Source organism: Mauremys mutica, chromosome 6, assembly GCF_020497125.1.
Source record: "Mauremys mutica isolate MM-2020 ecotype Southern chromosome 6, ASM2049712v1, whole genome shotgun sequence".
NCBI lineage: Eukaryota > Metazoa > Chordata > Testudines > Geoemydidae > Mauremys > Mauremys mutica.
The window spans coordinates 113,541,347-113,557,580 of NC_059077.1; the positions used below are offsets into that span (position 1 = coordinate 113,541,347).

Below are 16,234 nucleotides of genomic sequence, written 5' to 3' on the forward strand. Positions count from 1 at the left end.
TACACCAGCAAACACAGATATTTTGACCCATTACTGGCTAAGAGCTACTGGGTGAACTACAAACACATTTTGAAAAGGGGGCTGGGTTACCTTTACTGCTCTATTACATTAAAAAAAAAAAAAAAAAAAAAAAAACAACCCACACACCACACAACCCAGAAAAGGCACCCTATGTTAAAGAAGTTTTAAGACTGCAAAGTCAAGCAAGGAAAGTTAGGAAATGCCAAAATTAATACTGCCTGTGCAACCTTAACTCAACCCCCTTGTACATATAAATTATGATGCAGTCTTATTTTTCCCACAGGGCTTGGACCTCGCTCAGAATGCTCTGCCATCTCCACAGCTCCTATCGTTCCTCATCCCTGGCTCATGCCGCTTTCCCGTCCAGCTTCAGCTACAGCCCCTCTCTCCTCCCTGTTTCTATCCCCCCCTCATCTTCTGCCCTTCCTCCCTGCATCTCTTCTCTCTCCCCATACATTCCTCACTCCTCTGCATTCACATCAAGCTGCTTCCTCTTTCCCCTCGGAGCACAGGAGAGAGGATCCCTGCTCTTAGTTCTGGTACCCAGTGCCACAACTGCAAGGAAGAGCAGTTATGGGGAAAGTCTTCAGTCCATGTACCTCTGGGAACAAGCCTGCTCAGTTGCTCTGTGGGGAGGGACCATGCACAGTCCAGTCAGCACACAGGAGCTGAGAGAGAATAGAACATGCTCAGTGTAGACGGAATGTTCAGAGAATTGGACTGCCAAATTCCAACAAGCCTCTACTGGGCATGTGCAAACAGATTTTTCAAAGGTTTATAAACTTGTCCAAATTTGGAAGATTTTTCCTGGGAACAGAAAAGGTCCATTGCTGACACGAGACGTCAAGTCCCTGCCAAACATCAAGTCCCTGTTGCAAAGCATGGGGGAGCTAGAGCTTCTCAATTAAAAAGTTATTAAAAATATATATATAAGGACAAAACAATGAATGGTTTCCTAATCTCAAAACAGTTTAGCCGTTTCTGAGAATAACTGAAACTTTCCCCAAAAAATCTGCTTCAGGCAGACACACAAAAGTGGGAGGAGAAAATAGGGTTCTGCTTACCTGTTTACACGACAACTCTCTATTTTTCCTGAAGGACTGGAATGAAATGTTGATATCACAGTATGATTTAACCTAATCTGTCATCTAGCTCAGCCCTCCGCTGAGCAGGGAGGAGATGCTAAATTTTTAGTCTGAAACTTGAGACCATCAATACGTTTTACAGACCAACACTGGAACAGAGAGAATTAACTCCTGGGCCAATGTTTATCCTGCAATATAGACTATCTGAAAGCACTCATTGGGGCTGGGGGTTAACTACTCTCATATTAGCTGGGTAACAGATACAACCAAATAGACAAAAATGTTCCTAAATTATATGGAACACAGCTTTATAATTCAGAAATTAGAGATTGTAGCCCAAGGAGAAGCTACCCTGGATCTACTTCTTACTGAAAAGAAATTTATAAAAAGTATGAGTAAGAAGGAAGCTTGGAGCAATTGACCAGGAACTGCACTATTGCATAATAAAAAATGAGTTCAAAGAATGCAACAATAGCTTTCATGAAAGTAAGTTTTCAGAAGTTAAGAAGCCTAGTAAGTAAGGGTGCCAATGAGAGGAAGAGTTAAAAATCCATTACTGTGGAAGAAAGCTGGCACACCCTGAAGGTATTATACTTATATTATCGCAATCTCTCAGATGCTTCAGAGAAAGCTGCACTAAACCTCCATAATGGACAATCATTTAATAACCTGCCCATATGGGAACTTTCTTCCCATCCCTAGGCAATTAATAGCTGGCTTACATTTTGAAGCATGAGGTTTCATACACTTTATACATATATTATCCTAATATTAAATAACTATAGATATTCTCACTATTCATATAAATGACTAATCCTTTTGTGAATCCTGTTAAGCCCTTGGCTTCGACGTAATCTCATGACAATGGGTTCCTAAGGGTTAATTACACATGCTGTAAAAAGTGTTTCCTTTAATCAATTATATGCTTGCAGCTTTCCAGTTTCACTGGGTGTCCCCATATTCTTGTATTAAGGCTGAGATTTTTAAAGAAGGCACATGCACACAACGTCCATCAAAATTCAATAGGATTTTGGTGCCTAACTCCCTTAGGTGCTTTCAAAAATCCCAGCCCAGGGGTCTGACCAGAAGGCCACTAAAGTCAATAGAAAGACTCCCATTTATATGAATGGGTTTTAAATCAGGCCTTATGAGAATTATGAATGTCCAATTTAATTCTTTATGCCTTTCGTTATTTTGCGTACCTTCGTTACATCCTCTCATTCATCTTCTCTTGAATCTAAATATCCCCAGTCTTTCCACTCTCTCCTCTTATGGGAGTCTCCCCAGGCCTCAAATCACTTTCATTGTCAGTCTTTGAACCCCTTCTATTTCTGAAAATATCAGACAAGATCTGAACACTTTGTTATACATACGGACATACCATTGACTTATCCAGTGGCAACGTAGGATTTTTAATAGTATTTTTTAATCCCAGAAGGGCTGTGGAATAGTCTCCCAAGGGAAAGGGTAGAAGCCTCATTGCTTGGAACTGCTTACGTCAGAATGTTTACATACACAGTGTAGGCAACAATCCTGCTTTAAGTAGGGCCTTTTCAATCTCTAACTTCTATGAAAGAGTCCTCCAGCAAAAATTGGAAGTGCAGTGTGGGGTTATCTGTACACATCATACAGAAGTCGCAAAAGGCATTATTATATATGCATTATTATATATGCCTATGCATATAATTCAGGGGTCGGCAACCTTTCAGAAGTGGTGTGCCGAGTCTTCATTTATTCACTCTGATTTAAGGTTTTGCGTGCCAGTAATACATTTTAACGTTTTTAGAAGGTCTCTTTCTATAAGTCTATAATATATAACTAAACTATTGTTGTATGTAAAGTAAATAAGATTTTTAAAATGTTTAAGAAGCTTCATTTAAAATTAAATTAAAATGCAGAGTCCCGCAGACCGGTGGCCAGGACCCAGGCAGTGCCACTGAAAATCAGCTTGCGTGCCACCTTCAGCACTCGTGCCATGGGTTGCCTACCCCTGATATAATTAAACTAGCTTCATGCCAGCTTAACATGAGCTCTAGGTGGAGTTACTGATCTCCAAAATCAAACAGGACTGTTCCATGCAAGCTAGCTAAAGTACATTGTATTTTTATGAGTTAATCAAGAGTTACATCATATTAAGACAGGTTTCAGAGTGGTAGCTATGGAAATAAAATACAATCCTGATAAATTAAAAGAAGAGTTTTACCTTTAAATTGTCACTTTAGAATTTTTTAAACAATATGACTCTTTATAGGTAAATCCATCAAAGGGAGAAGGGAAACATCTATATATTTCTTTTGTGCCTGACCATTAGAGGGTGGTCTGTACTCTGAAAAATGACTAATAGTGTTGGGGTTCCCCATTTATTAAGTCTCATTGAATCATGGATCAAATTTCCTCAACTCCCAAGTAAAAATATTTAATTTTTCCTACTGCCAATATTTGCAAACAGTCTAGGATATGAAAATCACATTATTTCTAGAGCTAGTCTCCTAAGTTTTATTTTAAAAAAAAAGGCAGCTTCTGCCAATCAAAACAAGATGCCACTGAAAAAGCAGATTGCCCAGATCCTCATAATATAACTTCTTGCTTTGATCAGCATAGAAAATTAACAATATTGACTTTTATATTGTCATAATTAGACTTTCAAGGAACTGGTGCAGTTCATACCTCTCGGAGTTACTGTCTCAGGCTGTCTGCAGACTTCACTGCATCAGTTACATGGTTCACATTTTGCAGGTTTTCTTTGCACCCCTAAGGGCTAGAGACTTAATAGTTCATTTTTTGTTGGCTGGTTTTTCTGAGTTAACAAAAGCTGAGATTCTGGGACACAGAATGGTGCAGGTGTATGCACACGCACATGTCCTATCTCCCCAAGCTGCCATGAGCCAGCCCAATTAACCTCTGCTCTCAACCTTCTACCTGGCCCATCGAGCTAGGAGATGGATTGGTGGAGATGCTCGTACTGCTACGATTTGACCTATGGAACTAAAAGGTGTTCACTTTCCAGGGTGGTCAATCCAGCACCTTTTACAAGCAATAAATTCACACACAACATGAAAAAGCAGGGAAAGTGAAAACGGTCAGCTTTACCAACGAAAACAAACCTGCTTCATTCAGTGCATCTAGAAATCCCCGAAACCATCCTTCTGATTCGAGCTGCAGTATAGAGTCAACAAAGAGAGCCGCCGCAGCAGTCAGCCCCTTCTTCTGTTCCTCAGTCTGAATTCTCTCTCTGGCATCTAGCGTGAAATCAGATATGAATAAGGCAAAATTGTAGATCTGGTGTGCGGGCAGCAGTGGGGACTGCACCTGGTGCAGAGTGCTGAAGGTGCTGAAATATTTACTGGGTATATTTACATGATGGGTATCTGCTTTATACTGCACTTCCAGAGGCAAGGAGAGGAAGCATATACACCTTATGAGTGGGAAACAATCTCTGGAGATGCACAAATTAAACCCAAATTCAGACTGCAAGTTCTTGGTTGAAATTGAGAAAGCTGCCAAGGGGATTTGGTCACACAAGTCTCACTGAAATTAAGGCGAGTCTAAGAGTTCTCGGGGAATCCAAGCCTGAGAGGCACTGTGTTACCCCCTGCTAGGGTGACCAGACAGCAAATGTGGAAAAATCGGGACTGGGGTGGGGTGGGGGTAATAGGAGCCTATATAAGAAAAAGACCCAATAATCGGAACTGTCCTTATAAAATCGGGACATCTGGTCACCCTACCCCTTGCCTCCAGCAAGAGGGAGTCTGTCCTGGGGTAGCTGGGTGTCAGCTCCCTGGTACCATCAGCCTTTCAGCCACCCAAGCCCTCTCCTCTAGGCTGTGCCCACCCTAACTTCAGCTTGCAGGTTAACAATAGATGCAACCCAATCCCCGAGGCCCTTTGAATCATTTCCATGTGATATCCAGCTGGCTATTCCCAGATATCCCTGATCCTCTGCCCTCAAGTGTACACTGTACCCCAATTTGCCAGTTTTACCTTAAACTGCTGCTCCTGCAAACCACATAGCACTTGTGAGCACTTATAATCAAACAAAAGTAGGTTTATTTAAGAAAGAGTAAAGATTTCACTAGAACTGAGAGTGATGGTAACAAATGGTTATGATAGAAAACAAAACAATAAAATGCAAACCTGAGTCTACCTATCAAGAGTACCTTTCCTGTCTAATAAAGGAAGTATCCTCTCCACAACTCTTCAAAGTTCAGTCTGTTGCAAAACTGGCTGGTTTCTCAAAAACCAGGAACCAAACGTTCATGAAAGCACCGCTGCGCTCCACAAAGGTTTTTCCCTCAGTGAGTGGATGCAGAGTGCTTCTCCCTCCTCTGTGTTATCAGTATAACAACATCTTTATCTTTCTTTTCATAGACAGAGTGAACCTGTCTTCTTGTTAAATTAACTGGTTTCAATTGTTTGCATTTGCCTCAGTTTCCCATTCAAAGTCTTCGGACTTGTCTAGACTTCAAACACCGAAGGTACACTGCTGTAGCCCTTCAGTGTAGACGCTATCTATGCCAATGGGATGGGGTTTTCCCATCAACAAAGGTAATCCATTTCCCTGAAAGGCCATAGCTAAGTCAATGGAATTGTTCCATTGACCTAAAGCTGTCTACACAGGGATTTAGGTCGACTTAACTACGCCACTCAGGGGTGTGGACTTTTCACACTCCTGAGTGACGTAGTTATGCCAACCTAATTTTTTAGTGTAGACCAGGCCTTAGTATTGCACAAGGCTAAACAACTGAGCCTTGGATTGCCTCACTAGCTAAACAGTGCAGGGTGACACTTCCCCTCTTGCCTGAACGGGCCACCACCGACACACATTATCCCCTGGTGACTAATTTCTACTCCATGTCCATAAAGCATACATTCAATAGAAATATATTATTATTTCTTAAATACGACCCATATATACATAAAGACCATGTATTTTGCAAGTTAAGAGCTTTCTGTAGATACCTTACTTGTTACTCATTATGGATAAATACATGCCTTTGGTGTAATGAGTTTGTCAGGTCTGAGGTGAGAGTTGTTTGCAAAGAACAGAGGACCCTTTTCCAAAGAGTCTCTCTGTCACTGAGCTGTGTGGCTAAATCTGCTAACTCGCTTTGCAAAATCACAAGCCTTACATTTCATATGCTTTGTAAGGCAACTACCATATTTTGGGGCATTAGACTGATACTTTTCTGTTAACCCCAAAGCTGGGTTTTGAGATGGGTGCCACATTAACCCATTTGCCACCATCATCTGCCAAAGTCTATGCGGCAGCATAATGCATGGATGTTCCATCATCGTTATCTGTTTGTATTTCAGTAGCACGCTGGAGCACTGGTAATGGACCCATTATGCAAGATGCTACAGAAACACAGAACATCAAGGTGGTCCCCACCCAAGAGCAGGACCTGGCACCTCAAACTCGTACATCAGGCAGCAATGAATGTTCATTTCCCCAGATATACAGTGCCAGGTATAGACAGAGCACCCAAGCAACTAAATATAAAGACTCAGCACAGAGTACGTCATATACAAGGCCCCAAAATTTCAAAACGGAAACTGCCTCTTCCTTTCAGTCCTCATATGTATTAAGCTACCATCAGTTTAACAAGGGAAATGGTATTCTCTCCATCTCTGGCTTCCTTTCTCCCATTTGAACCCTAGACCTATGGACAATACGGCACAGGAAGAATTAAAGACTTGACCCTGTGTCCATTCAGGTCAGTGGCAAAGCTCCTGACTTCAATACTGGGTACTAAGTGAGGAAAACTACAGCTATTTTGTAATTCAAGAGGTTTAGGAGCTGTGTAGGGAGTCGCAGGGTACAACTGAGATTAAATTGTCTTTACAGGTTAAAGGGACACCATCAACTCTCGCTGTACTTGGCTGAGAAACTTTTTTTTTTTTAAATGAAGCCAACACTCCATAGAAATATCTTCATTAGACGGGACATAATGAAAGAGGAGACAACAGCATGAGCAAAGAGAGGCAAACAAACAAATGGAAGTGGTGAGAGGGGGGAAGAGAAGAGAAATCCCCACTAAGTGGCAAACTGTCACCAACCCCCAGGAGTGAAGCATTCATGAGAGGGGTAGGGGCGTTGGGCCAGGGGTGCCCTGCCCGGAGCGAGCCCAGCCCACAGCCAGCATCTCACCGTCAGAGAGCCATGCCTTCATGTTGCCCAGCACATAGGCAGGATTCAGGGTCTTCTCAATGTACTGCCGGTAGCACCGCAGGCTTCCCTTCTGCTCCGCAGTCATCCGGGCTCCCGTGTCTTGGGGCAGCCGCTGCCGAACCAGTTCCCAGCTCCCCTTTTTGTCCCGTGCTTCACGCTTGCAAAGGAGAGGAAATCCCTTCGGGGCAAAGCACCCCGCAGCTGCAGCGGGCGGGGGGGGGGGTGCCCCCGGCTCCGGGCTGCGGCGGGCACGGTCCCCCTGCCCTGCCAAAGAGGGGCACAGCCTCGGCGCAAGCTCGCAGCTCGCCACGGGCGGAGACTCACTGACTCCCGGGGAAGAGGATCACGCCCAAGCCACCGGCGCAGGGGGAGGAGGAAAGAAACTCAGCGGAGCAGCAGAAAGGAAACGGAAACTTAGCCCACACGCGCAGGCCGAGGGGCGGTGCAGAGAGGATAACCAGCCCGGATAGCCAGCAGCGCCGGGCGGCGGCGGCTGCAGCAAGGCAGAGCCCGGGCGGCTGCTGTCCCCCCGTTCCTGCCCTGCCGCCAGGGGGCGCGCGCGCTCTGCCCGCCCGGCGGGTGGGACAAGACGATCCAGCGCTCCCATAACTAAGTGCTGGGAGGGATGTTAAGTCTCATGGCCTTGGGATTTAAACCAGTCTCAAGCGATTGGAGATCGGGATCAGAGCTCATGTGGGGGGCAGATTATCCCGCACCTGCCTACTGCAACCTGTGCATCTAAAGCAGGACACCGCCCTAGCGGGGCCAGTCTAGTATGACACTTCCTGGGTTTTTATGTTCCTAAATCCATTAAAGACGCAACAAATCCTTCAAATTCAACAAGATCACAACCTCCTTTAAGCACCTTCATGTTCCTCCCACCAAATGGAAACAGTCCATTCACATATTCAAAAGGCAGAATCAACCCAGCAAGAAAACTCAAAACCAAAAGCGGGTCATACCACCCATCTCCCTCTTTAAGACGGGAGTTTATATAGACCAGCTCATACTGTGCCTTAAGTGATCTTACTGTCCTGTGGTAATGCTGCCTTTGGGTAACTCTGACCATTGTAACACATAGTACTTGTTAGATTGGTGGATTTATCGCACAGGACACTTTATAGACAAAACAAAATATTTTACTTTGAGGCTTCTATCTCTTTTTTCTCAGAGCTTTATAGGTAAGTACTAGGACCAGGCATGCCTGTGGGGAATCCCAGCTGAGTTTCTTAAAAGACAGGAACAATTTGTACATATCTTCCTCTGAGATTCTCCTACATCGGCAGGAGGAAGGAGAGGCAAGTTAATCCATCGACTTTCTCAGGGACCTGCCAGTCCTTCCAAATCCACAGTCAGCACATTCTATGGATTCTGCACTAATCACAAAGGTCTCTACAGACACTCTGACCTGTAGCATCAATCTCAGCTCTGGTCCCATTAGATTCCCTACTCCCGCCCTCTCAGTGCCAAGTGGTATTTTCAGAAATACTATTGAGCTTCAGAAAACTTGTGGCCATCGGCAGGCCAGCCCCCCTCTGGGCTGTATAAGTAAGAGCATTGCCAGCAGATTGAAGGACGTGATCATTCCCCTCTATTCGGCATTGGTCAGGCCTCATCTATCTCATAGAGCTGGAAGGGACCCCAAAAGATCATTGAGTCCAGCCCCCTGCCTTCACTAGCATGACCAAGTACTGATTTTTGCCCCCAATTCCTAAGTGGCCCCCTTAAGGGCTGAACTCACAATCCTGGGTTTAGGAGGCTAATGCTCAAACCACCAAGCTATGTACTGTGCCCTGTTTGGGGCCCCCCACTACAAGAAGGATGTGGAAAAATTGGAAAGAGTCCAGCAGAGAGCAACAAAAATGATTAGGGGGCTGGAGCACATGACTTATGAGGAGAGGCTGAGGGAACTGGGATTATTTAGTCTGCAGAAGAGAAGAATGAGGGGAGATTTGGTAGCTGCTTCCAACTACCTGAAAGGGGGTTCCAAAGAGGATGGATCTAGACTGTTCTCAGAGGTAACAGAAGACAGAACAAGGAGTATTGGTCTCAAGTTGCAGTGAGGGAAGTTTAGGTTGGATATTAGGAAAAACTTTTTCACTAAGAGAGTGGTGAAGCACTGGAATGGGTTACCCAGGGAGGTGGTGGAATCTCCTTACTTAGAGGTCAGGCTTGACAAAGCCCTGGCTGGGATGATTTAGTTGGGGATTGGTCCTGCTTTGAGAAGGGGGTTGGACTAGATGACCTCCTGAGGTCCTTCCCACCCTGATATTCTATGATTCTAAGTATCTGACAGATGTTCAAGGAGCAGATTTATATCACACAGATTTATACATGGGGAGAATTGATGCATTCTGACTTGTATATTTAGTATATGTTTTTGAAAGTCATAAAATTTCAACATAGAAGATAGTTTAACATTTTATTATTTTGCAAATGTCAGTTGCATACATGCTGCAATTATCTGTGCATTTGACCATCACCAGCATGAATACACAGTCAAGTAATTGAAAACAATCACGTCATTAGATATGAAATTGTTCTTTTGTGAAAGGAGTTGTGCTGAAGGGTTGCACATTGTCAGAAGTTCAGACGAATATAGGCCAAGATGAGCTTGTCTTTTCGCCAAAAAGCTCGCTCAGGTTGGAAAGCCCTTCAAGGGAAATTAGGATTAAAGGGGTTTATTTGCTGGCCCTTACTAGTTATCTAGCACAGTTTTGGTCTCACGAGATGAAGCTGTCCATAAAAGGAAAAGTACAGGCAAGCTTAACACAGACCTTGAGAGAGGAAAAGGAGAACTGATGTGGGAAATATGCCATGAATTTTGTTGTGGTGCCATAATTGTTAGATAAGCAGAGTAAGGGAAATATAGAAGATAATTATTTGGACCTAGTTGGAAGATCTATTTTCGAAAAGGTATTTATGGACTGGACAGCCCAACAGCATTTGGCATTTTATAAAACCTCTAGCTTTGTGAAACAGTTTTTATGATGGTGGAAGGACAATAAATATAGGTGTCTAGTAGAATGGAGAAAACATCCTCCCCAAAACAAAAATGGCGGAACAGTAAACTGGGTGCCTTGTATAAATATACAGGGATGAACAAGAAGAAAAAAGACACTAAAAATTGTGAAAAAAAAACCCACCACAGGAAAAATATGCATCTCAGTTTCTGTGTTTTTTGACAGCTGAGATATGAATTTGCTCCATGGTTAAGAATTGACGACAGATTCAAAAATCAGGTATGCTTCTTCCAGGTCGCAAAAAAGGGAAGATTATGGTGTGCAACTATCCTTAGCAAGAAAACAAGGCAATAAATACAGAGCACATGGGGCCAAATGGTGCCACCTCTCATCAAAGCTCAAAAATCTGGCTTTGGGTGGAACATTTTGCCCCTTAGCCTGCTGGGTTGGCATGGAATAGCTGCACTGCTGCTCTAGTGGTAGAGACAAATGGGGTTCCTATGCACCTCATACACTGGTTGTCACCTACTGCAGTACAGACCTGTCTAGTGGCTACACCCGCAGACCTCCATTCTGTTGCAAAGAAAGGCACGGCAGAGTCCAAGAGGCATAAAGACTTCCCAGAACACACCCTGCTTTAGCACAGTACAGCTATTCTGCTTGTATATAAACAGAGGGTAAGGCAGCAAATGTGACTTAATATAGTGACTGTCATAAACAGATAGTTAAGGGTTAATGTCTCTTTTACCTGTAAAGGGTTAAGAAGCTCAGTAAACCTGGCTGACATCTGACCAGAGGACCAATAAGGGGACAAGATACTTTCAAATCTTGGTGGAGGGAAGTCTTTTGTTTGTGCTCTTTGTTTGGGGATTGTTTGTTCTTGGGACTAAGAGGGACCAGACATCAATCCAGGCGCTCCAAATCTTTCTGAATCAGTCTCTCATGTTTCAAACTTGTAAGTAATAGTCCCGCCAGGCGTGTTAGTGTTATTTTTGTTTTCTCAACTTGTAAATGTTCCTTTTTGCTGAGAGGATTTTACCTCTGTTTGCTGTAACTTTGAACCTAAGGCTAGAGGGCGTTCCTCTGGGCTATATGAATCTGATTACCCTGTAAAGTATTTTCCATCCTAATTTTACAGAGATATTTTTACCTTTCTTTCTTTAATTAAAAGCTTTCTTTTTAAGAACCTGATTGATTTTTTTCCTTGTGTTAAGATCCAAGGGGATTGGATCTGGACTCACCAGGAATTGGTGGGGGAAGGGCGGGGGGATGGTTAAATTCTCCTTGTGTTAAGATCCAAGGGGTTGGGTCGGTGTTCACCAGGAACTTGGTGAAAAAGCCTCTCAAGGCTGCCCAGGGAGGGGAAGGTTTTGGGGGGACAGAAAGTGATCCAGACACTGAAATTTCTGGATGGTGGCAGTGTTACCAGATCTAAGCTAGTAATTAAGCTTAGAAGTGTCCATGCAGGTCCCCACATCTGTACCCTAAAGTTCAGAGTGAGGGAGGAACCTTGACAGTGACTGATTAGTTTCTAATATGTTTGGGAGGTTTTCTACTCTAGAAGGTGCCGGCTTTCATTCTTTTACACACCAAAACTGAAGGACATGTCATCTGATCATATGAGGTATTGCCCAAGAAAAGCAAGTATGTCTTAGGCCACTTCACCTATTTACATGGTAGAGACAGTCTCCCTTCGTACAGCTTATAGCAGGTCTAGTGTATCTTATATCCTGAGATGCAGGACTGAAGGAGATAGGCCTGAGAAATACTTCTGTAACCGCAACACGTTTTCAGTGTGTATATTTTCCTCACATAATGTGCCTGAGCTGTTTTAAGCATTTTGCTCCATTTTACAAAAGGTGGTTATATCTGTACTAAAGGAAATATGATTTTATAGTCACAATGTAGCGTGTACAATATAAAGTGATGCTTCCTGGCCAATGCAATGTTTTAACAAATACATACATGTGGGACTCAGTTATGGCTCTACGAGTGGAAGCGGGAGCTGCACTGCCTGAGTGGTGGAGGCTAAAGGCATTCCTCGTCTTGGGAGCGTACTCTCACAGTGCCCCTCAAGTGGCAATTGAGGCATCTACAGACCAACAATAACACACGCTCTTTGGTGCAGGCCTACATACACTTGGCTGGAGGGCTACAGCCCCCTGCACCCACCACCACCATGTTCGTGTATCTGGGCTGTGTCTATGGTCATGCTCTTCACGCAGCAGCCACACATGACCCCTTCGTGGGGCTGATGGATACCAATAGTGCGTTCCTTGCACTGAGGACACGTCCTCACTATGGGCACTACAGCAGCATAGTTATGGTGTTGTAGCTATGCTGCTGTAAGTGTGTAGCGCAGACAGACAACAGCAACGGAAGGGTTTCCCCCCCCCCACCATTGATGTAGGAACTCCATCTCTGAGCAATGGTAGCTAGGTGGACAGAAGCGTTCTTCTATTGACCTAGCAGCAGCTACACTGGGGGTTATGTTGGCATAGCTACAATGCTCAGGGATATCGCTCTTTCACACCTCAGTGCCATAGCTATGTTGACCTATATTTTTAGAGTAGGCCAAGCCTCAGTTAGTGCACGCAGACATATTATGGCTGCTCCCTCTACAGAAACCATAGAGAAGGGGTTCCTTTCACCCTATTCACCACTAGAAATACCTGTGGTGTGTGGAACTGCTATTGTTACATAAGGATGAGGGTGTAACTGCAGAGACAGAGGTCATCCTGCATCTTGAGAGCTGGAACAGCAGACCATAACTGCAGGCGTTGGTTAGTATGTTCCACTAGGTTTAAATGAAAGTAGTTTGTTAAATACAAGCTCTCTTGCCTTACTGTGAAGTACCCCACAAGCAAAGATTACCATAATTTGGCCCTTATTATTTGGACTAATTATCGTCCATATTAGTTAAACAGCATTTCACCAATGGAGTCGTGTATACTATTGGGTGAAAACATATCACAATCACAATCAGAGTCAATGAAAATGTTACATTTCTTCTGGGAGGATTAGAGCCTCAAGAGCTGAACGCATCTTTATGAAACTTGCCGCCACAGTCAGTGCCGGCCCTGGCTTTGCGGCCAAGCAAGTCAGTATGTACAGCTTTCCTCTGGGTGTCTTCTTAGGGAAAAGACACAGAATATTCACAGCTACATGCTGAAACGGAACCTCACTTATGGGGAGTGACAGGAGAGGGGCCTTTACCTGGTCATATTGCACCTGGGAGCCATACAAACTCTTCTTCAAAGCCTAACTTCTTCATTACCCCTATAGAGAAGAGGAGAACCTCCTGACAACCATTCCACATTATTTTTAAGCTGTGCTACATGGAAGACTCTTTTAATGTACTTAAGAACCATTTGATGTTATCCATCATCTATGACTTTAGGTCTTCCTGAGGGAAAGCCAACCACAGGTGGATAAAATGGGAGGAAAACACCACTAATACATCCCCCCCTTAAGCTCCCCCCTATCATTCCATGAGCAGGCAGGAGGAAATAGTTTCCCCAGCTTTCATCATAGAAATAGATGACCTGCTGGCTTCTGCACAGAACACAAAATCTGTCCACACAGAGCGCCTGAGTGCCTGCATCACTTCTAGGACATTGTCAGACCTTCCTTCCAGTCCCTTATAGCCACCCTGCCAGGGCTGCCCCAGGCTCAAACAATAGGTGCTGGGGGTAGGAAGCTCTAAGTAATAAGAGTGACCAAAACATGGTCTCGTTCATATATTGGGTCTGCAGTTTTGTTCATTTGCTTTCAATACCCCCCCAAGATCTTCCCCTGGGATTTCACCCTGGCGTGGAATACAGATGCCCAACACCCCTGGAAAGTCATGAGAGAATGGGGAGCATAGCCCATGACAAGCTGGGGGCTCTGGTAAGTCTGCTTTCTCTGCTTTGCAGAGTGTCTTTCAAAAATTTGAAGCTAAAATCTCAAATTTCTTCTAAAAGTGCAGGAAGATTTCAGAGACCCTACCAAATTAATATGCACAAAAATGTTTTCATAGTTTCTTCATCTGATTTTTCTAATTTCAGTTAAAATAGTTTTCTTGTTGAATTAAAACGCATTTCCTTGCCATGATGGAAACTCCAGCACAACAGTCTGTGCTAGGGCCTGAGATCCAGAAAATGAAACATGACCACAGGAAGTGAAGAGAATTAAACAAACCAGAAGACTGTCCCTGCCCAAGCCAAGGGGAAGGTGAATGTTAAAAGAGAAGGAACCAGCAAAACTTGTGAACACTGAATTTGATTTTAAAAAAATTATTTGAATTCTTTCATCCCAGGGACACACTTGGTAAAAAATACATACTGTGACTTCTCTACATAACCTCCTTCTGACCACATTGTAAATCACAGTCATCCATGTGAGTACCTCTCTAGCATGTGTTACTATACTAATTGCTCATTCTGTTTTATGAATTAGTCTCTTTTTTTCCCCACTATGGTCAGCTACTTGGAGTGATCAACAGGACATGATATTCACACCTTCCAACTGCATCTATTCCTCAGCTACAGTATGTATATAGAGACCTGGAAATAAAGAATGAGTTAAGGTTTCATTTTCTCACAGCACTCTCTCTCTCATGGTTTCACAGAAAGAGAATACCAATGGTTTGTGCTGTCTACATTTTAAATGTGCCTTCTAAATCGGAGGAAATGGTTAAAGTTGAGATTTGCCAGTACTTTTGGGAGGCCTAACCCCTTCCTCCCACATTTATTTCCTCCATGCCTAGGCAAACTTGAAATATTCCTAAAATATTTCTGTCTCTCAAATGAAGGAGGTTATGAATGGGAAGTGCGTTGTCTGACAAAGGGAAGGTCTTTTCCATACCACTTTGGAATAGTGGATGATCTTCTGAAATTATAGAAATTAATGTATGATAAAAAGCCAGTATCTATGTGGAACCAACATGAGTTAACAGGGTTCTGTATTATCATGGGTGGTCACTTTCACACACACCCCAGCCCCCCCCCCAAAAAAAGGGGGGGAGGAAACTTGGTAAAAGAACTAGAAAATAGCAAGTAAAACAGACGGAAAATCTCTGAAACCTCCCAGAAAGAAAATCTTGTAAATACAAAATGATCAAAGAAACATTCTCCAACCAAATACTTAAATTCAGAGACAAAGGAAAGATGAAAAACACTAGGGTCAAGGTTCACACAAAGAAAAGGACTGTATAGACAGCATCATGGCCACCAGGTGTTTGCTGCATGTTGGCCTTGTACTGCTCTTTCAAGCCCACCCAGGATGTTGTCTAACTTCCGGTGTCCCAGAAGGAGAATGCCAAGGTGGCAATCTGAGGCTATGTCTATACTACCCGCCCGGGTCGGCGGGTAGCGTTCGACTTCTTGGAGTTCGATATATCGTGTCTCATCTAGACACGATATATCGAACTCCAAACGCGCTCCCATCGACTCCGGAACTCCACCACCGCAAACGGCGGTGGCGGAGTCGACGGGGGAGCCGCGGACTTCGATCCCACGGCGTCTGGACAGGTGAGTACTTCGAACTAAGGTAGTTCGAGTTCAGCTACGCTATTCGCGTAGCTGAACTTGCGTACCTTAGTTCGACCCCCACCCCCAGTGTAGACCAGGCCTAAGAGATCCTCCAAGAGATCTTCAACATCTTTAGCAAAAAGTGCTTGGGATGGGACTTACATAGTCAGGTTCCAAAGTGGACTTTAGCAACAAATTCAGCAGCTGGAGGCATGTTTGAGAGCACAGATGGAGAAGGAATTAACCAACCCAGAAAGTGAGAACCTGCAGCTCACCAGTGGGAGAGTGAAACAATACTTTCAGGGGATGGATGCTTTCCTGAAAGAAAAGCAATAGAGCCTGTGAGATCATTGGCATGGAAACACCCAGATGTTTTTTACTGGTTGACAAACTCACTAGAAGGCTTAGTAACTAAGGTACAGTACAAAACTGGAGTAAATAAATTAACATTAGTGTAATTTATACAGCTGAACAGAGATAGCG

General features: G+C 43.8%; 1 protein-coding gene across 3 annotated transcripts in view; it reads right to left on the minus strand.

Annotated features, from left to right (window-relative positions):
* Positions 1-7,517, minus strand: part of DDX58 (DExD/H-box helicase 58) — a 36,139-nt gene extending 28,622 nt beyond the window's left edge. Inside the window, exons 1-2 of one of the 3 annotated variants that reach the window (XM_045021914.1) lie at positions 7,255-7,517; positions 4,211-4,345 (exon numbers count right to left, since the gene is read on the minus strand). In XM_045021914.1, coding sequence (XP_044877849.1) covers positions 4,211-4,345; positions 7,255-7,360 — 241 coding nt within the window. In that variant the 5' untranslated portion in view covers positions 7,361-7,517. Of the gene's footprint in view, positions 1-620; positions 693-4,210; positions 4,346-7,254 lie in introns of those variants that run through there. The other 2 variants (XM_045021915.1, XM_045021916.1) reach the window with 2 other exon arrangements.
* Positions 7,518-16,234: the final 8,717 nt, after the last annotated feature.